This window comes from Ischnura elegans, chromosome 12, assembly GCF_921293095.1.
Source record: "Ischnura elegans chromosome 12, ioIscEleg1.1, whole genome shotgun sequence".
In the NCBI taxonomy this organism is placed as follows: Eukaryota; Metazoa; Arthropoda; class Insecta; order Odonata; family Coenagrionidae; genus Ischnura; species Ischnura elegans.
The window spans coordinates 82,998,693-83,025,147 of NC_060257.1; the positions used below are offsets into that span (position 1 = coordinate 82,998,693).

The 26,455-nt window shown below is 37.3% G+C and overlaps 1 protein-coding gene and 1 long non-coding RNA gene across 4 annotated transcripts in view; both read right to left on the bottom strand.

Moving 5' to 3' along the window:
* Positions 1–26,455, bottom strand: part of LOC124169730 — a 29,522-nt gene extending 3,067 nt beyond the window's left edge. Inside the window, exons 1-6 of the mRNA XM_046548420.1 lie at positions 26,225–26,455; positions 20,280–20,483; positions 16,840–16,952; positions 12,968–13,210; positions 12,250–12,495; positions 9,237–9,434 (exon numbers count right to left, since the gene is read on the bottom strand). Coding sequence (XP_046404376.1) covers positions 9,237–9,434; positions 12,250–12,495; positions 12,968–13,210; positions 16,840–16,952; positions 20,280–20,483; positions 26,225–26,291 — 1,071 coding nt within the window. The 5' untranslated portion in view covers positions 26,292–26,455. The remainder of the gene's footprint in view (positions 1–9,236; positions 9,435–12,249; positions 12,496–12,967; positions 13,211–16,839; positions 16,953–20,279; positions 20,484–26,224) is intronic.
* LOC124169731 lies at positions 3,077–7,038 on the bottom strand. 3 transcript variants are annotated; one of them, XR_006867218.1, is made up of 7 exons: positions 6,790–7,038; positions 6,131–6,341; positions 5,667–5,867; positions 5,151–5,580; positions 4,690–4,896; positions 4,310–4,550; positions 3,077–3,221 (listed from the first exon to the last, which is right to left on the bottom strand). It is a non-coding gene; the product is annotated as an uncharacterized LOC124169731 (long non-coding RNA). The 3 variants fall into 3 exon arrangements; XR_006867217.1 differs by lacking the exon at positions 3,077–3,221 and having other exon boundaries at positions 3,231–4,550; XR_006867219.1 differs by lacking the exons at positions 3,077–3,221; positions 6,131–6,341 and having other exon boundaries at positions 3,231–4,550.

Sequence of the window (26,455 nt, forward strand, 5' to 3'; positions counted from 1 at the left end):
GATAATTTTTACATTGTCCTAATAGGGAACGAATCGGGACCAAAAAATTAACGCTAAATGCGGAAAAACGTTAAATGCGAAGACGTTAAATCCGGATCCGACTGTATTATATGTCTAATGGGCTTGCGGTAACCCCTGGAAGACTGCCAATCAGTGCCAGACGTCCTATCGTAACTAAACCACTCAGGAGAAGTGAATTGAACAACGAGTGTCTTTTGATGGATACAATGAAAATTAATGTCTTTAAAGATGGAATATGCCTAATCAAGAAAAAGTAGTTTTGGAAAACCTAGTGGAATCAATGATTTTTTTAATGCAGGTATTTGCCAGGGATTGCTTGAGGAAAAGCTAGGTTGTAGATAAAAAGAGGAGGTTTGTGTGCTTTTTCTGTTTCCAGCAATTTCAGAATCTGCAATTTAGAAATAAAAATAGAATGAGGTCTACAATGCCAAATTAACATTTCACTATTTCCGTTGCTTAGCTTTTGTCAGTTGTAGACTATTTCGATGACTAGGAGGAAGATAAAATGGGGATTAGTTAAGGTTAATGTTGAATGAGAGGGGCCATCATTGGCTGGCCTGGCAGTCCAAAGCAGAACCTTATTAGACTCTTCTGGCATGCTCTTTTCTGCAACCTTTGTAAGTGTTATTCAATGGCAGGTTGGGAAATGCTGCTACCTGACTCCATATGCTGTCCATTATGTACATTTATTAACTTTTTTACATAATCAACTTTTTTTGCATACCACCAAATCAGTCATCTTGTAACAAGAATGAGTATCTTATGGTCGATTCTACAATGAAAATTAAGGTTTTACAACAAGAAATATGCCTAGTCAAGGCAGAAATATTTTCTTTCTTCCTGTGTTTTTATCTCATAGCAAATTTGTCTCCAACTTCCTAATGGAAGAGCAATATCAGAATTCTTGCATAGTGTACATTGGAACAGTTTTATGTATTTGATCTGATTTCAAGCTCGTCTTAATGTTATTTGTAACTTTCTAACTTGAGTAAATACATGCACTAGGGGTCCGTAATTCCCCAATGCTAATGATGCATTTCCCACAAAATCAAGAACGCCCTCCACTGGTATATAATATGTATTTTTTTAATTCCTCCCCAATTGTATGTGGTCATTGGCAAATGTTAAGTCATGGCTCATGTTAAGTACTCCAGACTGTAACTTATTCTCACAATCAGGAGCTAGAGTGAAGCGGAAGGAGGGCTAAACACCCTTGAAATGGAGGAAATGAAAAAAAAATCAGGTGCCATAATCTAAATTATTTGATTGAATCATGTGAGATTCAATCAAATAATTTAGAATATTATATAATCTTGACATGGTAATTGCATGAAGCGATGATCTATAGTAATGTTGGAATGAGTACAAATTTAAATATCATGAGATGATCTTACTTAAAATTGCTTAATCTAATGTTACATGACCTTAGTCACCCCTAAAGATACAATTTATGCATATTTGCCATTCCTGATCTGACATTTACTGATCCTCAAGTGTTTTCAGTTATGTTGTCCCATGGATATTTAGACACCCTGCAGGGGCGGATCCAGGATTTCATTCTGGGGGGGCATAACCAAGGCTGTATCCAGGATTTTGTTCTGGGGGTGCACAAGGATACCTCATAATACAAAACGAACGCAATGATAATGGGACCGTATTAAAAGTCTTGCATATTTGTAAGGGTCTGGGGGGGGGGGGGCACGTGCCCCCGCCCTAGATCCGCCTATGGCACCCTGGTCAAAATGCATGCGGCCATCCATATCAAAATTCCATACAGCCAATGTTGACATGGCCGTAGAGAACAGATGTGGGTGTCAATAAGGTGTTTGATAGAGTCCATTAGGACTGATGTGAACTATGTGGAATGTATGTCTTGATCAAAATCCATGCGTACAATGGGGAACTTGCATGAATTTTTTTTATTTCACAGGCGGACAGAAAATTATTTTCTGAATACAACAAAGAAAACCGCATGTAAATCTGAGTTTTCCTTCGCGAGATATTTAATGATAAATATAACGAATTTTAAAGCGCGGGAAAAACTCCCTCACCCCCCAAGCCACTGCCGACGAAGCCTCGATGACGTCAAAGGTGCCTAAACATCACGCGAAGCTATTGTTGTGATTGTTTGTAATAGTCGCCTGCCATTGTGAGAGCTCCGTTTGTGAGACGTGTTGATTGTTTTCTATTTAAAGATAAATATCCGACAATAGAGGCTCGAAAGCCTCATATTTTGTATTATTTATAATATTAATATCTGAGTAAGGACATAAAATATAAAACTGAAGAAGTGAAACCAAATATTTTATAATATCTAATTGTAAGTAACATCGTTGTAGCAGTCTGACCACGGCCGTTGGAAGGGGGATACGTTAATTGTAATTTGATGTTATCGACGGTATATCATTCACTTAAGTATGTAATTAGAACGATTTTGATGTTTGCTAATGTCCGCTTAGCTTTTATATACAATAAATTCATCCGTTTATTCGTAGGTACCGGAGAATTCTTCGTTTAGGACTGTATGTGCTTGTATTATGGGGTGAATTCCAGTCAATGCAACTTTTGCTCGCTGATTGGAGACATCTAGGAACATTTTTGTGCCAAAATAGTGTTATTTTCAACGTCACATCTCCCGTTAAGCTACTGCTAATATTCACAGTGCCAGTGGTTGTAATGCACAAAGTTTGACAAGGTTGCCCAGCCAGCACAGAACAGGACGTTGCCCCGTAAATTACGGCAACTTTCTATCAACGATAAAGAAACGGCCGAATACGTTGCTATAAACATGACGGCAACGAGCCAGCAACGAAGGGGCAAAAACACCGTTAAATGTCGCCAACGATAAGGCAACAGTTTCTTTTCGGTGACGTCACAGACGCAAGGGACACCTGCCGGCACTATCGAGAACTAACTGAGCAACATCGCGGCAGTGGCGCCATCTATCGGGATTTTTTGATATCATGTTGATACTGCTACCATGGCGGGGTATTCCATTAAATTCAAATAATAATTTCTAGGTCTGGGTTTATAGAGAAATCAACCATTGACAGAATTTTGAAAATAAACTTTTATTTTCGCTGCAAGCATTAAAATCCATTATATATTCAAGCAAACGGTATTTAGAGGTCACAACAGCAATGATATCACAAGCACCAAACACCACAGAGCAACTGATTTTGTAATCAGAAAAGCCCCACCTGGGGAAATGAAAGTAGGAAAAAACAATGAGCTACAAGGTAGTTCATAACCCAAAATGGAAAGAAATAGACAGGTCTCCATCAATACAAAACAAAAGATAATGCTAACCAGCAGATAGCATGATCATTTTCAAGTGGAAATTATAGAATTACAGCAATACTTATGTAAAAGCCTCAAGCACAATGGATCACCCACGAGGAACTGTATGAAAAATATTAGTCTCACACATGACTCCAATATCAAAATAGGAGAATTAAAAAATTATAGTTTTACATCATTAATTATAGTTAGGGTTGAGGTCTTAACATAAACTTGCATTCAATTTTTTGGAGTCTAGATTGAATTCATTTTCAAATTTTCTGTTGCAGCAGATCCTAACAGGCAGGGGGATATTTTTAAAAAGTTATATTTGACATAATATATTGAAGCCTAATTCCGAACACGGAGGCATGAAATGCAATAGCAACACTAGTGTACACTATTTAATGTGGCCTCTCCTTTTAGTGGTCAACTCCTTAATCGCCAAGGAACACAGCCATTTCATACGAGGACATACGCATTCAAGCTTGTGGTGACAGGGAACATCAGCATATGGTAATTAGGAAATGTTATTTTTAAAGAAGTTTTCTTCATACAATTTACACATTCAGTTGTTCACTGCCATAGCAAGCACGATTATGAATGCCCTATTATGAAATTGCTGTGTTCTATGATGATAAGGAAGCTGATCACCACAAGCAAACACACCCTAGCGTTCCTGCAGCATTCTATGTCTCCATATATGGAATAAGCCGTAATCTTCACCACTTCACCAATGGAGCTGTTTAAGGGTAGGGCATTCTATAGCATTTGAGTTAGGTTCATAGGAAAGAAATGAACTAAAATTAATTTATTTCAGCTATACGAAAGGCTATTCAACCAAACTTGGACCTATTCCTAGCAGCGCTTGGCATTCTGAAAATAATAAAAAATAGGGCATTCAAGAAGGCAAAGAATCATTCCTACTCCCTTGTGAGACAAAAATCAAGCAGCATTAATGACATTTCTAGCTGTGTCTGTCGTTACAGTGATCAGTCGCTGACCTCACCTTATCCAACAATCATGTTATGAGACTACAAGCAAAACTGCCCTTCCACACTAGCAGTTTCTGAGATAGGCAAATTGGAAGAATCATGTTTCTTCGAGACTCCCTTTGAATTGCCTTTCAGAACACTTTCTCGTTTCTTATTCCCTTTCTCTGCTCTGTATTTCAAGGCCTGGAATCATTCCCTGATGCTTCTTTTCATACTGATAGTATCAAATCAGGCTTATTTTGGCTTTTACACTGCCTGCAAAGTATTCATAATTGGATTAGATATTATGCTGAAAATGAAATATGCACATATGCTGAAAAGCTCTATTCATTCAACTGTATTCCAAGATAAGGGAAGAGTAAATCGAAAGCACCAATGATTACAAAGTACTTACCAAATGTGACATTTATAATGGAGCTAAAATTCACTTCTAAGGCTATCTTGTTTTCTGAGTGGCCCTTCAAACAGAAAGACACAGCTAACTCATTCTGTATTAGGTTAGAACACTTGTTGTTGACTTTTGTTAAGCCCAGTCCTCATTTGATAATTCTGACTGCTCTTAAACATGATGTTCGAAGATCTTTCCTTCATGAAATAAAATCTGAAAAATGAGATAACCAGATAATTAATTATCTATGGTAATTGCTGAGTACCATTGAACATAGTGGCACACCATTTTTAATTTCTAAGTATATCCCAGAGTTATCATAAAATTAAATATCAACAAGGAGGTAATGATGGTATCATAACTTAAGTTTAAGACTCAAAGTGATAATCTATATAAAGTACCATGAGCATATTAACACTTAGGAGGCTATGAAGTCAAACAGTTGACAATGTAAATGAAATACCAACCAAATACTCCTCTTTCAGGTTCTTTCCCAGCTAACAATAGCAGTGAAGATTTCTTATGATTTGCACCGGATGAGGTCCTCCAGATCTCATTCAAACGTTTCGACAAGCAACTTACCCATCGTCTTCAGGGATTCAGGAATCACACAATTTAGGAATCCAACCTTGGATTCCAGAATCCCCGAAGACGATTGGTGAGTTGCTTGCGGAAACATTGGAGGGAGAAATGGAGGACCTTACCCGGTGCAAATCCCGAGAAATCTTCCCCGATACCCCTGACCTCATTGGGTACGTCAGGTGCTAACAATTGGACTTCACTTATTCTTCAGAAATAACACTGCAATTCTATAGAAAAGTTTCAGGCTCCTTTACTCCAACATTGTTTGAGGAATCTTTAAGTGCAATATTTCCTTCTTAGGAGGCACTCATGCAACTGAAAACAGAATAGATAAGCTTTACACTTATATTTGCACATGATAAAGCACTCAAAAAAGCAAATTCTTATATGTCAACATTTACCAGGTGATGGTGGTTTCAGTATTCTGTCATCATCAGTCTCCATGGATGAAGAATTACTTACATCAGGATACTTTTAATTCTTTTTTGTCCTTTTCCTTTCCCAGTATTTTTTAATTTCAGCGACTAAAATGCCTCCATGTCTGTTCTCCATCTTCACAAGTAGCCATCTCTGTTCAATAGCGATGGCTGCCACTACAGTCTCTGGAAGATAATTATGATAAAATGTCACCATTAGCCACACATTTCAAAGCATGCAGTCAATGTCAAAATTAACTAAAATAAAAATATTAAATACTTGGCTTAGAGAACTAGTAACATGTACAAACAAGCCAGTGCTCTCACACACACACACCATGAAACAACCCCTTTGAATACATTTAAAAGGCACCCTGCCCTTGCAAGTCAAAGATGTTAATCCTACCTTTAATCTAAACAAATGTTCACAAATATTGTTGCAAACTCACCAAATGGAGGCATGCAGAACTTCACGCCCAAGATACCTCACTGAGTCGAGAGCCATTTTATGACCTGTGACACTGAAGACCAGTTATAGCCTAGAGTAATATTCAATAATCTTATCTCCATCCAATTTCACCCATGACTATGCAAAAGCCTGCACTGAGAGGCCAGTAAATTTTTTTATGTGGAAGAAATATTAACACTTGCCAAGGCATCCTGAAAAAAGAGGGAAAAAAAATCATGACTATGAGGCGTTCACTCTCCAGTTACTTAAAAACATGAAATCATAAAATTCCATTGAAAGTAAAGTTAATTATTGTATATGAAGACTAGTTAATAGTGATGCATTAAATTATTGCACACTCCAGCAATTGAGGAAAAATCTCTGCGATTCTGCTAAATTTTACTGCTCAACTCAATATTTCAAGAGTGTTTGGTAGGGGGTGAGTTCTCACCAACGTGCAGTACTGAACAGTTGCACTCCATTGAATGAAAAACTTAAGCGTTCCATTGTGCACCCATAAACTCGCAGTATGAACACCCACCAGACATACATCGATCCATACAATAGAAACACAACAGAACTAACTCAATGGTAATGAAAACTTAAGTGTACTGTTAATGAATTTCATAATGAACGACGGTAAACAGAGTCTAGACTTACCTTTCACGAATCCTGGCGGAATACGGTGGTTGAACTCTCGAAGAGGCTTCTAACTTGCACTGCCCTAGCCAAAGCCAAAAAAACTTGTAACCACTGAACACTTTTTCTCACTAAGAACACGATTTAACAAGAGTTAAAATCACTCGCGAAAACTTACGCTAGTGAAAATTACAAACGAAAATTCACGTCAGTGAAAATTAGGAATACAATAAGGTCAGAGTACGACGGGTGGACATGATAATCGGATATGAAGGTAAAATGAAATGAAAAGTGATAATGGAGAAGCTGAAACCACGTTAAGTTTGACGGATGAAGTAAATGAACAATTTATGTAAAATTAAAAGTCTTGAAAAAATCTATTTACTAAAGGTTTGGTGAACGAAAACCGTCCCTCGACCATTCAAAAAGGAGAAAAGCATCACGACGAACACAAAGCCATATATCAACAAAGTTATGTACCAAAGTTACTATGGCGCTATGGCTACCGGCAACGGCGGATAACGGGTTCTTGTTCTTCCCAAAGTGCATTTCGCATTGCGCGCACGATGGTTTCGCATGGCCTCGCTGTCGTGAGCAGACGATATGATCGAGCGTAAAATTTCATGCGAAGGAGGAAATCGTAATGGTACAGCCTTTAATTATCAATGGTATTTTATTAATTTCACTTTGCCGATAATAAATATCCAGAGAATCGTCAACCTTGAGAGACGCTTATTATATTATCTCAATCTTTTTCCATCGCCACCGAGTGACTTGGAGACATATTAATTAATAAATCCACAAAATCGTCGAATAAATACCACTTATCCCATAAAACACATTATGCAAAGTTAATTGCGTAAGTCGTGAAACCTTTTATTTCTAGCAGATCGTTAATTAGAGCGAATGCATTCACATAAAATGAGACATGAAGCAGCCGTCCAAACTGAGCAACTTCACGGCAACGCGTTGCCGTCATGTTGATGTCATCCACGGCGCAACGTCAAAGGATAAACTGTTGCCGCTTCGTTGTCTTGGACGTTTACATAAACGTCGGCGAGTGTGCTGGCTGGGTGAACAATATCGGCCAAGAGTTATCAGTGTTCCATCGTGATTGAATTGTAAAAAGTGCTATTACGCTATCGATAAATGTCTAACAGTAGTGTAAAAATTGTCAGTGGCGTGCTAATCTCCGTTGTTAACCGTAGATATGACATTTCACGCTATTGAAATAAAAACTGTGGGTGAAGTTTGTTATTCCATTATTTCAACGAATAGTAGTGAGAAAAGTCACCGGTGTCACTTGTGTGGGCTAATTTAAGGGTTTAAATCAGTGAATAAATAGTTGTTTTCATCATAACGAGTTCTGTTATTGTAAGTTGTACGTGATGAATATAAGAATGTGACAGTGACATCCAGTTTTTGATAAGAGTATTTGCCTATTTCCCACTATATTATTATGGTATATGCTAGTATATTGTTTATGGATTTACCTATATTATTGAAATAGGTTATAGCTTGTGTGTGTGTGGGCAGCGGAACCGATTCGCGATCTCACATGTGGATTGTGTGCAGACTGTTTTGCTGTGAATTCTTACCGTAGGACGGATAGGACTACCTTCTCCGTTAATTCGGTGTTGCCAAATTCAACAGCACAGCTTACTCTAATGTCAACAGCACAGCTTACGATCGTTATCCTCCAGTATTAAAAGTTTCTTTTACAACTCGATTTGCCGCCGACGTATAGCAATAATTTGTCTTAACAAATTCCATGAGGGTCGTGGCATCAATTTTTGGTGTCCTAAAAAAAGGCTGGTGTCCTAACACCCCATGCCATACGCCTTTTAGGCGGCTTGCGGGGTATTATGTAGATGTAGATGAATTTCAGGTGTACTATTCGAACGAGTGGCAACGTTATCATCCATTTTTCTGATCACTAAAACATACGAAGTGAAACGCTTGCACTTCATCATCCCGATGCCGCATTATTAATATCCCAAGTAATAATCTAGGCACAATAGCAATAGGAAAACTTGCCCAAGAATAACAGAACAAAATAAAGTGACGATGAGCGGCTAAATACTCCCTCAAAACAAATTTTACACCATGCGCTCAGCGTATTTCCCTACTCCCTACGGTTGTTTAGGCACCTATGACGTCACGCCTGGCCTCGGAAACGCTCGGGTGTCTTCGCGCAGTGGTCGGCTCAGAGAAATTTTTCTCGATTTTAAATGCAATTTTTTTATTTCTTTTGATGTTGAATGGAGAAACTGAAGGTATTTTTGCGAGCTAATGTATCCATTTGACTTATTCCAAATAGTTTTTAGAGCAATCTACGACCCATGCAAGTTCCTCATTTGGAAGGTGTTTCAAGGGCGTTCCCAGGATGCTTTAAGATTCACGGTGAGACTTTTCTTTTGATATTGATTTGAATATTTTCTATTGATTTGATGTATTGATAGAAGTACCTGAAGAGAATCCAGAGCAAACCTTGCCCTTCCTGGCTTTGTTAAGAGTCCCAAAGCGGAAAACTGCCAACGGCAAAATCCTTCGATTCTTTTCGTCCCAACATGCATTCCAGCACTGATTATATTGTCTTCCATTGTGACTGTTGCATTTCCAACTCTATGGAAAGTAGACGCTCCTGTTGCCCATGCCTTAGTGACCTGCGGAAAATTATAATTATTAGGCTTTATACATACATATAGTCGAGGAGAGATACGCGAAAAAAGGCCATAATAAAGAAATTTTTGCATCCTGGACGGATCGGAATGCGGTTTTTTGCATTCGCTTGCAAAAATTATTTGTAAAAAAGTTACCATATTTTCATTTGGGAGAAACCTTTAGTTGCATTGCTGCAGGCCAAAATGCACTCGGAAAATGCAATTTCTGAGACGCCCTTTGGAAAACGTAATAACTTTGTAGAAAAGAGTCAGAACTGGCCCGGAACGGGTACTCAGGGGTTTTTGAGGTCGCTGATCACGATTATGATGTTCAAATTGACACCCGGACCACCTGAGGCTCAGGAACACCGTCGAACGTCATCTCCGTGGAACTGTCCCAGAGTTCATGTGGGAAAGGAAAAACAAGTGGCATCCGGGGGTTTTTTGGGTCGCTGAATTCAAATATGGCATCGGCGAACCTCCCCCGGACACCTGGTGCACCAGAACCAGGACCTGGACGTCATCCCCAAGAACTTTCTTGACAATATCGACAAAAACAACCCGAAAATTATCGGAGGCGTGTTTTTTGAGGCGCTAAATCACAATTCCACATCGAAAACGACCCTCCGAACACCTAGTGCAACTAAAGGTTTCTCCCAAATGAAAATATGGTAACTTTTTTACAAATAATTTTTGCAAGCGAATGCAAAAAACTGCATTCCGATCCATCCAGGACGCAAAAATTTCTTTATTTTTGCGTATCTTTCCTCGACTAATATTTCAGTGGTTGAAAAGTGGTTGACTTTCATTGCTCATTAGAAGTTGATTAGCAAAGTGGCAAAACAAGGCAATCAAGCTTAATTCACTGTTGCATTCAAAATGTATATGTGATTACAGAGTTAATGCATGAATAGTCCCAGATTAATATTCATGAGAAATATTTTTATTATAGTTTCCAAGAAATAATATTATTTATTGCAACAACTTAAAAGGGTGAAAATTTCAGATGGCAAAAATCATCTGCATTCACCAGTAATCCTCTCCTTCACAATTACCCTAATTTTAAAATGGGTTGAACTTATGATGGAATTCACATTCTATCTTAACTGATTTTGCTAGCGATTTTTGAAATTTCAAGTTATGATTTTTTAATTTATTTGCATGCATTTTGGAATTTACATCCACCGATGCTCTTTGAATTTATTCCTTATCTGGAAATAATGCAGATTCAGCATATGCTTAAGCATTTTTTATTATTATTATAATTATAATAATAAAAAAAATATATTTATGTAACGGGTCAATGGAAAACCCTTTATATCGTTGTTCATTGATTACAAGTATTCAAAGTAAAATGAAAAAGAGACACATATTGGGTATAGAGGACAAACTTCAAGAATAAAAATATCATGGCAATAGTAACAACTGAAATAAGACAAATTTTAAATGAGAACATATAGATATTACATAAAATAAAAAAGGCAAAGCAGTCAAGAAACATTGCTTCTCACATATCTGATAAGTCCTCTGCAGAGTAATCTTGTAAAGCAAGGGTTTACTGTAAAACCTTATACTGGTAAAAGTGATGAGAAAAAGTAACTGGGATGAACTACTGTTACTTCATAAAAAAATTCATCAATTATGAGAGCAAATTACTGGTTTTAACAAATAAGCAGTAAAATTACAATAACTTCTTGTAAGATTGTCCTAGCGATCTAAAGGCCACCTTGCAACTGCCGAATATTAAGGTAAAAATGTGGAATAATTGAGTCATGGAAATAACTAGAGTTGCAATTTCACCTACGTTACATTCAATTAGAGCTGCTGTGACAACTGGTGTCATATTTTGTACCCATCATAATAGTAGGCTCCAGCACAAGAGTGGCTGGACCTTAACGAACAAATTATGGCACTTAGGGGCTCTCAAGTTATCTGCAGGCATGGCGAAATCAGTAAAGTAATCGTGAATAGCTTTCTGTGCTTGAATAGGGTAGTTTCCTTAATCAAAGAAAACGAAAGGCATTGATTGCGATTCCGTACCCACCATTATTGTATTCATAATGTACACATTATTTGGTTTTAGAAATCCCAGTTTAGACGAATGGCAATGGTCAATTTTAACCTCATTTGAAAAAGGCCAGATTGGCGCCCATGCGAAGCCACTCCACGTGACGTCACAGGGACCTAGTTTCAATACGAGTAGATAGGAGTTTTTCATTGTCTGAGATAACCAATGCAAGCATGGGGTATAGGGCTCAGGGAAACTTTCTTAAATATCACCCATTAAAATTACCTAAGCTCAGAAAGTTTCCTTCGTTTGATAGGGTAATAATAATCCTTATTTAAGCAAAGCGCTACCTGCTAGCAGCCTGAGTCATATCAGAGCTCAAAGCCTCGCCCGAAGGTCACCTCACACTGCGGCATCAGGAACCAAGCATGACATCACATGGGCTTTCCCCAGCATTCATACTTAGCCGTCGCGTTTTCACGCCATTGAAATTTTTCACTTTTCATTTAATCGTGAGAAATAGATATCGTCATTCAAAAATCTAAGAGCGTGAAATGTGCACTCCAGGAGTAATAAGCTTTCAATTTAGGCAATAAAAAAAATAATAGGAAACCACCCTATTACGAGCAAGTAATGATTACAATGAAATTAACGACTTCTTTTTCATGGTAAGGAAAAAATTACAACTTAAAATTTCATTTGTACACATCACAGTAACAGTAGTCGTTGCAAGTAATCCGATTACATTTACTCGATTACTTCCGACACTGATTACAGTAGACCCTTGCACATACTATGCATGTGACTTACCTCAACTCTAATGCCGGCATACTCAAAAGCACGGTCAGGAAGTCTCAAAGGGTCCCATCCCTGCTCCCTCACCCATCGTCTGCCTTCGGCCACTGCCATGTCTAATGGAGCAATGTTATTAGGAAAGCGTTGGGGAAGGAGGAGAAGCTGCTTGTTTATGTCACCACGGATGTTTGAATTCACTTCTGCTAAGATGAATGGCTTGATGCTGTCAAACAGGAAGCTACCCACTGAATTGACAATGCTCTGAAAGAGAAAATACATTATTTTCATATAGCTTGAAAGGGCAAAAGATCAACAGTAGCTACAAAATCTAAATTAAGGTGATGACTGGGATCTTTGATTCAACATGCTTCTTAGAAATTTTCAATCATAAAGCCATTGTGCCTTTATTTCTTTTATCCAGTTGAAATAGTATGGAGTTGAAAATAATGATGACCACATACCAGGATTTTCCGAATGAAAACATTATAAGTGCATTAATTTTTCATTGTTACAACTAGGAATAACTTTAACATATCATTTTTTGACGTAATCTATCTGAAATTCAATGTAAGTTTTCCAATACTTTTAGATGTTTTTGTATACCACGTTGGAAAAATCTTTCAGTTGTATCTGTAGCCACTTTGATGCTGCTTAGTATTGTCTATTGCTGATCAAATTGTAATGGATTTAAGCTCTAAGCTGGAATGTATAATCTTATTGTGATCAAGATTACCTGGAAAACACTTCCCAGCGTTCCTAGATTTTCAAAATCCATATTAATATCATCAAAGGTGATATCCATGATGATTTCTTGAGCTTGAAGATGCCCTTCTTCGTCGACTTCAAGTTGTGCATGACCTGTGACACTGACATCTATCAAAGTTGTAGTGAAATTTCCTCTTGTTCTGCTGAAAAATGTTGATAGAGTGTATAACCCCACAATATCAAGCGTGTCCAAGGTCAGCCACACAGTAAGCTGTTGAATAAGGGTATGGAAGATAATTAATTGAATGAAAAAAATGAGAGGCATATCTGATGTGCAAAATATGCATAAACCTGAAGTAATTTATAAGAAATAATGATTAATTGAGAAGCAAGAAATTCCAATGATTTGCAATACAGTTGAGGACCTCAAACCTGGAAAGCTTGGGACCAAAGTGTTTCTGGATTTCTGGTCTTCATGTTATATTTTGGTAATCAATCAATTAATAAATGTGTTCAGGCTCTTTTGCTCAATATTTGAGATCCCTATGTGTCCCTGCCTAGGTTGTTAGCGTATGTTCATAGCATGTACTATAAACTTCCTACTCGTCCCAGAACAAGGCTTGGAGACTGGTGCCATGAGGTGGCAAGTCGAAAAACACAGAGGAATTTTAATTTGCAGTGAGTATTAACATATCTGAGCTGTTAGTGGAAAGAAATTAGCGATTGCATAATAAAGCATGGTTAATGAAACAACTTCGTAATTTCACACAGGAAGGTACTCAATAGTGAAGAATCATTTTCAAGGGGGGGAATTCAACTATCTAAAATATTTCACTTTTCTAGGGCTGGCATATATTTCCATGGCGAGTGGGCGAAGGGCCCCGGCCGAGATTTAGGGAGCGTTTGGGTTATGAGCAAGGGAGTGGGGTGATGCGGGGGAGAGAGAGGAGAAGGGTTATATCAAGGTCAACAGTGAGGGCACAATTGGCATTTGGACACAGGTCTGTTTTTAAACAATTATCTGATTGGATTTAAAATTTCTCAAATAATATAACCCTTTTGAGAAGGCGGAGTTTTCGTCTTAGCATGGCTGCTGTACACACTGAGCCCCAAGAGACTCTTCTTTCTCGCGGTACATGGTACGGAGCATTTTTGGAGGACATTCGTTTAGAAGGGTCTCGCGGATAATCTCACGCTTTCAGCTCCAACCTTTTTCGACCCCTCCCAGCGAGGACTCCGCATTATCGCAGACTCCGAGGGTAGTTGTGCTCCATCCTTTCCGGGTTTACGGCCTTACCTGTGGCTTTGGTTAACAGTCAACTTATGGACTGCTTATGTATATGTATTTGGCATATGGATAATTGTTGCTTGCACGTAAATTGCAGACTTTGAATTGAATTCCTCATTTATTACTGAGCATTGTCAAATTGTAACCGAAGTTCTAAGGTCAATATTAACAAATTTAATGCAGCAACAATTTCCATGCTGATGTTTATACAGAACTCGAGATATAAGTTCATATTGATCATAGAATTTAGTTTAAAAATTATAAAAGCTGCTCAAAAGACAAAGAATTCAATTCTAAGTTTATATTTCTTGAGGTGAGAACAACTATTTATGTCGAAAACTGACTGGATAAACAGTTGCATGACTGTGGTCCCTTAGCACTAAGAGGGGTAATAAAAGACGAGGGGTCAGGGTACATGCTCCCGGATTCCGAGGGTAAAGCCTAAACCCCGCAGTATTGGGTCCTAAAATAAATACGTCGTACACACGCGACTGTCATAAAAGGGGGAGAAGTAGAAAACATATATACATATATGGCTGAATTTGATGCTGAATTCTGAATGCTCTGGATAAGGTGTTTAGAAAAATATGATTCCCAATCACTATAGTCCACACCTAGTTTGTGCTCCTCCTTAATTTGGTTTTTGAATTTTCTGACCATATTTACTACTGCAGAGAAAGCATGATTGAGAATGCGACATAAGAATTTTTGAGAAAATGATCAGGGATGCATAAATGACAATGACAACAGCCAATATCTTCGTTGTTAGAAAATCACAAAGATCTGTGTAAACATTATCTGCCAAGAAAACAGTAATACTTGAGAATAGCATCTGTATTTAATTTTTTTAGTTTTGATTATTCAGTGTTGAATATGATAATGGATGGGACAATGATATTTTATCTGATGTGATCAGCAAAACAGTCTTTTCTTTTGGTGCATTCATGTAAGCAGTGGTCTCCAACTGGTGATCCACCAACTGGAGTGCATCTGTGAAAGCCTATAGTGGTCTTGAGGATGTTATCAAGTTTCAAGTACATGGGTCTCTTGAAATTGATGTGTGCTGAATAAGATGGGCCAAGTATCGGTCTTAATTAAGGGTGCCATGAACAAGTTTTATCTTTCATTATGCCTTAATCAACTTTTAGTTTGGCTATGGACATGACGGAGGAGAAGCTACATATAGTTTGCAGACTATAAATGTGTTGGAAACCACTTTTGTACTTGCATATTTGAAGTTAATCCTTTTGAGATGGTTCTCGCCTTAGCGTGACTGCTGTACAGAGCCCCGAGAGATTTTTTTCCATCCTGTCAGTATGGAGCATTTTTGCAGGACATTCGTTTAGAAGGGTGTCGAGGGTAATCAAATACTCTCAGCACCTACCTTTTTTCGACCCTTCCAAGTGGGGACCCAACATTGTCTCGGACTCCGAGGTTAGTTGTGCTCCCTCCTTTTGGGTTTTGTAACCCTACCAGCAGCATTGGTTCGCTATCAACCATGCTTTGTTTATATAAATTAGTTTTGGATAATTGTAACTTGCACGTAAATTGCAGACTTTGAATTGAATTCCTCATTTTATTCTGAGAATTGTCAAGTTTTGAACGAAACTCTACCATCAATATTAACATATATAATGCAGCAACAATTTCCATGCTGATGTTTATATTGAAATCTAGATATAAATTAATTTTATCCCAGAATTTCATTTCAAAATTGTAAACACTGCTCAAAAGACAAGGAATGCAATTCTTAGTTTTTATTTTTTGAGAAAGGAACAAATACAGTGGAACTTGGTTATAAAGTCATCAAAGGGACCAGAAGATTTTTAACGTTATATCCGAATGACGTTTAAAATCTGAGTGAAAGGACAAAGTAAAAACACAAATGTTCTGCTATATGCAACACTGTTTATTGAAATCTACTCGTACATTGGAATATGTATAATAAAAAAACGTTAATAAAAAAATGATATTCACAATTAAATATTTTATAGCCAAATAAAATGTTTCTACACACGGTTTCTATGAACTTTGGGACATAATACAATCACACTACCACTTTTGCAACCTCAGAATCGCAAAATTTTTTACGCAATACCCAAGCGTTGCAATATTTGTTGACGATATAAACAGGTTTTTGTACAACATAAAACGTTCAATTTTGGCTGGTCTGTATAAAATGTGACGTTAAACCCGAGTTGACGTTACAGCCGATGCCGTTATAACCAAGTTCCACTGTATTTATTTTGAAAACTGGCTGAATTAACAATTGAATGAATGCGGTCCCTTACCACAAAGAAAGGTAATATAAGACAAGGGGTCCGGGTTTTTGCTCCCGGATTTTGAGGGTACAGCCTAAGTCCGCTTTGTTAGGTCCCGACACTAAGGCTTCACGAACCCGCAACCATCATTAAACGGGGAGAGTAAGGAAACGTTTATTTTTGACATTCGTTCTCCAGCACAGAAAAATCTCCAACAAATATTTAGGCTTTTGTCTCCCGGGTCAAGAAGCGTCACGCCACATATTTTCGTCATTAGTAGGGAAAGAGATAATAGGAAATTGTTAGAATTAACTGTAGTATGCCGAGAATGATTTAGAATTGTACACTAACCTGCATTTCTGCGAGATCCGTATGAACGTGCTGGATTCTAAATTTTGAGAGTCCGATTACGCTAGCATTTTTGAAATGCATGGTTCCTAGTGATAGGGATTGCTTCATGTCTGACCACACAGCACAAAGTGAATAATATGCACATAATATTCAAATATTATGCGAATATTATGCCACCACAATGGTATAAAACGCGCATATTATGTACATAATATGTGCATATAAATGGTATAATGTCCTCATAAATTGCGGTATTATGCGCATAATATGCGGAATATATGCAGTGATGGAATGGCATAATATGCACATAATATTCAAATATTATGCGAATATTATGCCACCACAATGGTATAAAACGCGCATATTATGTACATAATATGTGCATATAAATGGTATAATGTCCTCATAAATTGCGGTATTATGCGCATAATATGCGGAATATATGCAGTGATGGAATGGCATAATATTTGCATATATACGGAATATATATAAATGGTATAATGTCCTCATATATTCCGTATATATGCAAACATTATGCCATTCCATCAGTGCATATATTCCGCATATTATGCGCATAATATCGCAATTTATGAGGACATTATGCCATTTATATGCACATATTATGTACATAATATGCACAAGTTATACCATTGATGTGGCTATATATATGCACATATTATACCCATATATGCCATTTATATGCACCTTTTATGTACATATTATGCACAATTTATACCATGGATGTGGCCTAAAATATATGCGCATATTATGCCCATATATACCATTTATATGCTCCTTTTATGTACATATTATGCACGATTTATACCATTGATGTGGCTATATATATGCACATATTATACCCATATATATATGCACCTTTTATGTACATATTATGCACAATTTATACCATGGATGTGGCCTAAAAAATATATGCGCATATTATACCATTTATATGCTCCTTTTAGGCACGATTTATACCATTGATGTGGCTAAATATACGCACATATTATACCCATATATACCATTAGTATGCACCTTTAGGTACATGTTATGCACATTTTATACCATATCTACGAACCTTTTATGCATATTTTATACCGTTGATGCGTGATAACATGCAGTTGCATAATATTCGAAAATTACATGAATAAAAATTGATTTCTGGAAACGAGGAGAAATTTAATGAATCATTCATGTAGACACAGCATAGGTACATTGCACTAAAACAAGGCACAATCCTTCATCGTTGTATCACAAATATACAAATATTCAGTTAGGAGTCCTATATCATCGCAAATTTGGTTTAAATATCATGTGAATGACATCTAAAGACAAACATTCGCCCTTCCATAATCGTTACTCATGAAATTGCGATTAGAAAGTACAAAGTATGTCACACGAATTCACAATCACAACACTCGCGATGATTCCTTCCATGACATCCGCATGGTTGAACATCTACGGTCTTTTCTTAGCGAATGTATTAAAAATGGTCCAAAATGTGATTCCAAGCCACAAAGAGGTCTTCTAATCGCATAATTATCTCTGTGTTAGTCATAGAGTTGTGGCGAGCAATCACGCAAACGATGTAAGCAAGCCGTTCATGAAAATGCACTCCGAAACAATAAAGATAATATTGTCATTAATAATCACAAACTAAAATAATTATATGCATATATGATCAAGTACGTGATATCTTCAGGGCGAAAGTGCAGCTCACAACCTGGTTCAGTACTTAAGTGCCAAAACTTCGTCTTTCCTTGGAATAGCCTCCCTTCACTTTTCAAGCTGGGACTCTTGACTGAAAAAGTACCGTCATAAGATATACATTTAGGTAATTAAAAAAATTAATTAAAGTACTGGGAATAACACTCAAAATTAGGAGCTGATAATTTCAGATTTGCTTTCTACCCTATGACAAACGACAACGACTCACGTACGTGTACTTACTTTGATTTTAAATAAAGTCCTGTTCTTCATACCATGAAGCTTATTATTCCTTATCGTATATGCGTTACCAGAATAGTACTGTGACATAAAATAGTTCCGTAAACCCATCTTTTCCTCTTTAATATTAGATTTTTCAATAGACGTTCAATTTTCCCAACTACGGCAATATGGCTACGGCAACAACTAACAACAATGAACAACAACACAACGGCCATGGACAACGGCAATATGGCTACCAAGCTGCGTACCTCGCCAGACCGGAATATGCCGGTGTGTAAAATAAAAAAATAATAATAATTGTGGAGTATTCTGCGAACGATACGAAATTGTTAGTGATATATTAAAACATAAGTTTTCACATTTTTTTATACAGAGGATGTATGATCATCGATTTTTACGGATACAATCACAGTTTACGGCGGCATAATATTTAAATATAATGTGCATATTATTCGCATATTATGTGCATAATCGACGGAATATTATTTGCATATTATGCCTATCCATTTATGCAACTTTTATACTGAATAGGATTTTTGAGTTTGCTGGGTGGCCGTTAATTAATGATTCTTATAAGAATCATAATTAATGATAAAATGTTACTAACAACGAAATAATATACATACAATGTCAATATTATTAATAGTTTACGGCGGCATAATATTTAAATATAATGTGCATATTATTCGCATATTATGTGCATAATCGACGGAATATTATTTGCATATTATGCCTATCCATTTATGCAACTTTTATACTGAATAGGATTTTTGAGTTTGCTGGGTGGCCGTTAATTAATGATTCTTATAAGAATCATAATTAATGATAAAATGTTACTAACAACGAAATAATATACATACAATGTCAATATTATTAATAGTTTACGGCGGCATAATATTTAAATATAATGTGCATATTATTCGCATATTATGTGCATAATCGACGGAATATTATTTGCATATTATGCCTATCCATTTATGCAACTTTTATACTGAATAGGATTTTTGAGTTTGCTGGGTGGCTGTTGATTTATGATTCTTATATGAATCATAATTAATGATAAAATGTTACTAACAACGAAATAATATACATACAATGTCAATATTATTAATAGTTTACGGCGGCATAATATTTAAATATAATGTGCATATTATTCGCATATTATGTGCATAATCGACGGAATATTATTTGCATATTATGCCTATCCATTTATGCAACTTTTATACTGAATAGGATTTTTGAGTTTGCTGGGTGGCTGTTGATTTATGATTCTTATATGAATCATAATTAATGATAAAATGTTACTAACAACGAAATAATATACATATTATGTCAATATTATAGTAATAGTTTACGGCGGCATAATATTTAAATATTATGTGCATATTATTCGCATAATATGTGCATAATCGACGGAATATTATTTGCATATTATACCTATCCATTTATGCAACTTTTATACGGTATAAATTTTGAGTGTGCTGTGTGGGGTATATCCATTGGGTCTGGGACTTTTGCTCCAGGAATACCAACGGGGTCGTCTTGCTTGTAATGCTCCAAGATGGCTCGGACTTGTTGGCTCAACTCGGCCTCTTTATCTCCACGTTTCGTCCGGCTGTATATTTCCATCGATAGCAGATCTTCATCTTCTGGCGCCTCAAACTCTAGTGTTGATACTCCAGGAGCTGCTTCTCCTGAAATTGTGGTGAGTCACAAAATTTCTTTCAATATACATATATCATTGTGAAAATGAAGTAGAGAGATTTTTGATTTTGTACGCAATCACTTCATTTGATGATATTAAGGATAATAGTTTTTCAGTTTGAATATAGTATTGAGGAGTACCTCTAATGCAATGTGTTATTAGTTAAATTGCAGTTGCAGCTGCAAAAGCATGAGACAATATTAGTATCTGTTACCTTTCTATCAAGCCTTATTGTTATTTCCTCTCCCAACTCTACAAAACTTAAGGTTTCTTATTGATCTTATTACAGTAACTCTTACACGGTTCACTTATTCATCTACCAGTACTGTAATGGTTCAACGTCGGTTGCCTGGATGAAAAACCGCGAAAACCACCCATAAATGTAAACCTCCTTAAGTTGCCAGTCAGGACGATTTATCGAAAGATTTAATTTCGCATTACAATAAATGCGGGGGATTCCTGTTCGCAGCTTATTTCGTGGTGAAGAGATCCAAATCGGGGTAAGGCGCGTGACGAATCGGCGGCAGGTGAAGGAAAATAGGTTTCGTAGGAATACCCAAAGAAATGCAAGGACCCTTTCATTCAGCATTCACACAAATATATTCAAAAATAAGAAACATCTTACATGAAATATTTCACCAGATGAGTGAAAATGATTGGGTTAGTGATGAATGGATGAAATAACAAATGATTTATGCAATTGGCATTTGAAATTACCATGAAGTAATATAAAAAAAACAATATTTAACAAAAGTCAAAATGTATGCCATTAAGCGGACTTCTTTCAATTATTAGACTTCGTTACACTTTGTATATCTGGGAAGTAATAAAGTCTGTCCCAATTGCACATTTAAGTTCCGTTGCTGACTAAGTTTGAGAATAATGAGAAAAATCACTGAGGCGTCGATGAATCTCACAAGGTGCCTTAACAGTGGCGTATTGCTGCATACAGGGACAAGTGCACGGACACAGGGGTGGTATCACTGGGGTCAGGGCAATATAACTTTACGTGACCTGGATGACCACCGGATGACTCCGTTCCTTGGTGCCGTGGTTCGGGCTGGAAGCAGGCTCGTCTATTTATGTGCGGCCTCCTATTTTCTCGGAGATGGCAATTTGCGCAGCCTGGCTGCCCGTGGAACCTCCTTGGTGACCACCTTTGGACTCCGGAGTGGATCCTCCGACTTGGCTTCCCGTCTTTACGCCGCTCGCTGCCTTCGCCTCCTGCCTCGTGTTCTCACTTTTTCTCGTAGCGCACCGTTAGCAACACAATTTACAATTCTCCTTTTTTCTTGCTGTGCGTTCGGCTTTTATACACTCCCAAAGGGGAGTGAGGGGGTTCCGATGCACATGCAACACACACAAAAAAAATAGGGGGATACCTTGGGCCATTCAACATAGCTGCCCTCCACTCACACCGACTCACTCGCATCCACTCCACCTTGCATACTTGGGTAGGAAAAAGGGGAGGGGGAGGATGGGAAACGGGTGAGGACGGTGAAGGAGGGAATGAAGGCCAGGGTTGGGACGGCCGCAACCGTCACAGTACCTTTGAGCTTTCTGTCTATTGTCTAATCAATTCATGGTCACAATTATGCTTTAGCTATCTATAACTTGGTTGGGGCTCTGAAATTTTGCAAATGAGTTCTTTTTTTTAAATTGTTGTTAGGAGGTCTAAATACTTACTTTAACACTTGATGCACTTAAGTATCCGAAATTTATATTTCTTAAACCAACAAAAGTTCACCCAATTTAGAAAAATTCATGGTGTTTAGGTCGTGTGGATTTTGCACTGAACTTCACAATTTTAGTTTATAGATTTTTAACGTGATATTTGGATTTTTTTTACTTTATTTTAAGTTTCCTCTATAAGCTTTCTAAACTTATTGCACTTACTTCCTATGGTGCCCGTGAGGGTGGGGTATTTATAGCATTGCACCGTGGAATTATTAGGAAGAGAGCCGTGGAATTGTTAGGGAGAGAATAATCCCTTATTCAATTCATTCTCTGAGTACTCATTGAGGAAAGGATTTGTTCACAAGACTGTCAACGACAAAGAACCGAGTATTTACTTTCGCTAGTGAGCCGTTAATATAGTTTTCCATAATTTTCAACGCATATTTTCTTAAAGAGTAAACCTTTGCTAAGAATTATACGGGATAGTTTACTTACTTTATCAAATTTTCACATAATAATTAAACATTCAAAAGTGCATTGTTTTTTAAACTTTTTTTTGACATAAAGTGGAAAAAAGTGAATAGCTAGCCTGGAGATTCTGATCAATGCGTGGTTACGAATCTAGGCAAGGGTATATTCCGTGAAATCGCGATATGTACGTACTTGGGGGTCAAAAGAGGAATTACAACCGATCCCATACTTAGAAAAAAATTGTATGGCGTACTTCTCAGCTTGTATAATAATACGAAGCCTATAAGAACGAAAATTCATCTTCTAACCATAATTCAATTATGGTTAGAAGAAATTCAATTATGGTTAGAAGATGAATTTTCGTTGACGATCGTCTCTCAAAGCTATGTTCAAAAACCTATTCTCGAGAAAAAAGAGAGTGAACCGGAGTTGGAACCCCTTATTCGCCAATTGGCGCCGCGCGTTATGGTTACTTCATTTTTTTTTAACAAATCCCGGATTTATTATCGAAGTGACCCATTTATAAAACGTTCGTGCATGATTTCGATGGAATCTGTGGATTATAAGAAGAATTTTGATGAATGATTTTTGAAAGAGGTGAAATATTCTAGCGGATATTTTGCATTGTTGCCTGTATACTGTCAAAAGTATGTGTTAGATTGGTGTATGAAAGAAGGTGTCATCGTCCAAAATCGAAGTCAAATTAATTGTTTTTTCTGTAGAATTATAAATTTATTATTAATTATTTGTTTTTGCTGTAAGTAAAAATAAAATTATGTATTTCAATTGTATTCTCTCTATCTCTCAGTTCTCCTATCAGCTAATATTTTCACACCTACGTATTTCTTCTCTTTCACATCCTTCTTTTCTTGTTCCATATATTTTGTTCGAGGTCTTCCTTTTCCGTTCTTGCCTTCCACTTGTCCCTCGACGATTGCCTTCATCAGGCCATCATTTCTCAAGATGTGGCCTATAAGGTTGTCCCGTCTTCTTGTTAAGGTTTTCATGAGGCTTCTCTTCTTTCCTACTCTTCTTAGGACTTCCTCGTTACTAACTCGGTCGATCCATTTGATCTTCAACATTCTTCTGTAGCACCACATTTCGAAGGCCTCTATCCTTGCTTTCTCCGCTGCGGTCGTTGTCCATGCCTCACTTCCGTATAGGAGCATACTCCAGATGTAGGTTCTTATAAATTGTTTCTTTACTTCCATATTTAAGTTTCCCGCTGTAAGCAGGTCTCTCTTTTGGTGGAATGCTTTCTTCGTCTGAGCTATTCTCCTGATAATTTCTTTCTTATTTCTCCCGTCACTAGTTATCTTGCTTCCCAAATAACTGAATTCATCAACCTCTATCAGTGTTTACTTCCCTATTTTAATGTTAGTCTTGACTTCTTCTCTTCTGCTGCATACTAATATCTTGGTTTTCTTCGTGCTTATTTTCAGTTGATATTTACTCATTACCCTACCCATATTAATTATAATATTTTTCAAATCCTTCTCTGTTTCTGCTATAACAGCTATGTCATCGGCAAATCTTAGCATGCTAATTTTTTCTCAATGGATATTCACTCGCAATGCCTTTTCTTTGATTTCATTAATGGCTTTCTCAATGTAAACGTTGAAAATTACGGGTGACAATGTACAGCCTTGTCGCACTCCTCTCCTAATTCTTGCTTCTTCACAGCTGGGCCCTGATTTTATCAACGCTATTTGGTTTTTGTCTCGGCACTATAGATCATTAAAGCTTAGAACCTTGAAATTATTTCTTAAGGGCATAAAATAGATAATATAAGACCACTTAGAACAATCGTAGATGCAAGGGTGGCAAAAGCACGATGTTGCCTTGAATTTCTCGGCTTCATCAAAGGCCGAAATAAAGCTGCGCAATGTCTCCAACGTATCTTCAATTATCAAATCACATTTAAGCGGCGATGAGCAGAAAAACATGGTATTTCGAAAGAGAAAAAAAGTACGCAACAATTTGTAAGATATTTCTAAATGGAATAAAGTCAAACATCACTGTTACATATAATCGCGTTGGTTCGTGCGTCGCTGAAGGTCATTTCCTCGTATTAACCTATGAATGCGTTGCACCGCCTCTATGACCTCAGTGAAAAAATCATGAACTCAAGAGGGAGCGTAGTGTACCCAGTTTCATATCAAGCTAACAAGGAAGTGGCTCTTTCTAATCCCCGATCATAATGTATTTATCATAAAATAATGAGCCATTACGTTAAAATTAAGTGACTATTTCAATATAATTCCCTCGCATTTAACACTGCGTTGATTACGGCGCTGCTTCCGAAGAATTAGAGGTATAAATCTTCTTTTGAAAGAGATGGTCGCATTGAAGGGTACCATCACATCTTCTTTAAATTTTCTAGATTTGACCATCTCTATTGAGAATAATAGGCACAGGTTTTCCATTTACAGAAAACCCACCCATACCCATGCCATAATACCCAACAGTTCCTGCCATCCTCACTCCCATAAACACGCATCCTTTCACGCCATGGTTTATCGCCTTATTAACGTTTCCCTTCGGGAAACTGATTTTAAAGAGGAATTAAATACCATACGACAAATTGCTCATAATAACGGATATGAGCAATCTTTGATCACAAGAATTTTAACTAGGAAATTAAAACATATTGCTCACACCAAGTCAAGTTTCTTGCTACCCGTCGAACACAGAACTTCAACTAACAAATGGTGTAAAATACCTTTTATAGGCCCTTTGTCTAATGCTGTATCCCAAGCTATCCCCAAAAACAAATACAAAGTTGCTTTTTATAATAATAACACCTTGGGTAGACTGTTAAATAATGCTAAAGATGTTATTGAACCAAAATAATAATCTGGCATTTATAAATTAAAATGTAATGATTGTGATTCATGCTACATCGGCCAAACGGGACGAGACTTCAACACAAGGGTAAAGGAACACAGGGCATGTTGGAAAAACAAGGACGATACGTCAGCTTTCGCCCGGCACCTCCTGGAAATGGGGCACGGAAGTGATTTCGACCGCGAAATACCCCATTTTACCAGTAAATGAAGAAGGATGGACGCCTTGGAAATTCGAGAAATAGTCATAAATGGAAACCTTGTTAACGACATAACCTTTCCCAACCCATCCCCCTTATTACTCATAACCCTCCCAAATCCTCCACCCCAACAACCCACCTGACAAACTGTGTCCCCCCCCTATTTTTTTCCTCGAATTACCAATCCCAGCTTGAATCCAAACCTTTTCCCCCACTCCCACATTAACAACCACTATATATATATACCTGCCCCCACCATATATTGTATGTATTTGAAAATGGTGTAATAGCCGAAACCGGTAATAAAATAGATACTGTGAATTTTGTGGAAGTAACAAAGTGTTTTTCATTATTACTATCTCTATGGGTGTCCTCATTCAAAATTTCTTCACTTTACCGTACACTGATCTTGACTCATTAATGATATTATATTAACTCGTCACGTCACTGATTCCTTAGCGCATGCTATATTAATAAACGTTATCATCCTAGCAAAGATCAACAAATGACCAAGCGACCAAACAAATGAAACTCACCGCACCACATAAGTCCGTGTATCACAATCAGTAAACACGACACAGGCAGCAAGCACCACGTCCCCATGTCGATGCCGTTGGCTCAATTTTCGATGATTATAGGCACAGAGATTGTGGGGATCCCTCTTACTTGACCCTTTGGCGCTTGGTGGCAGCAAGATCGGTCTCTTCCCAACTCACTCGAACACTTACTGAGCGTTGGGGCACCCGACGCACTATACTATCCATCCC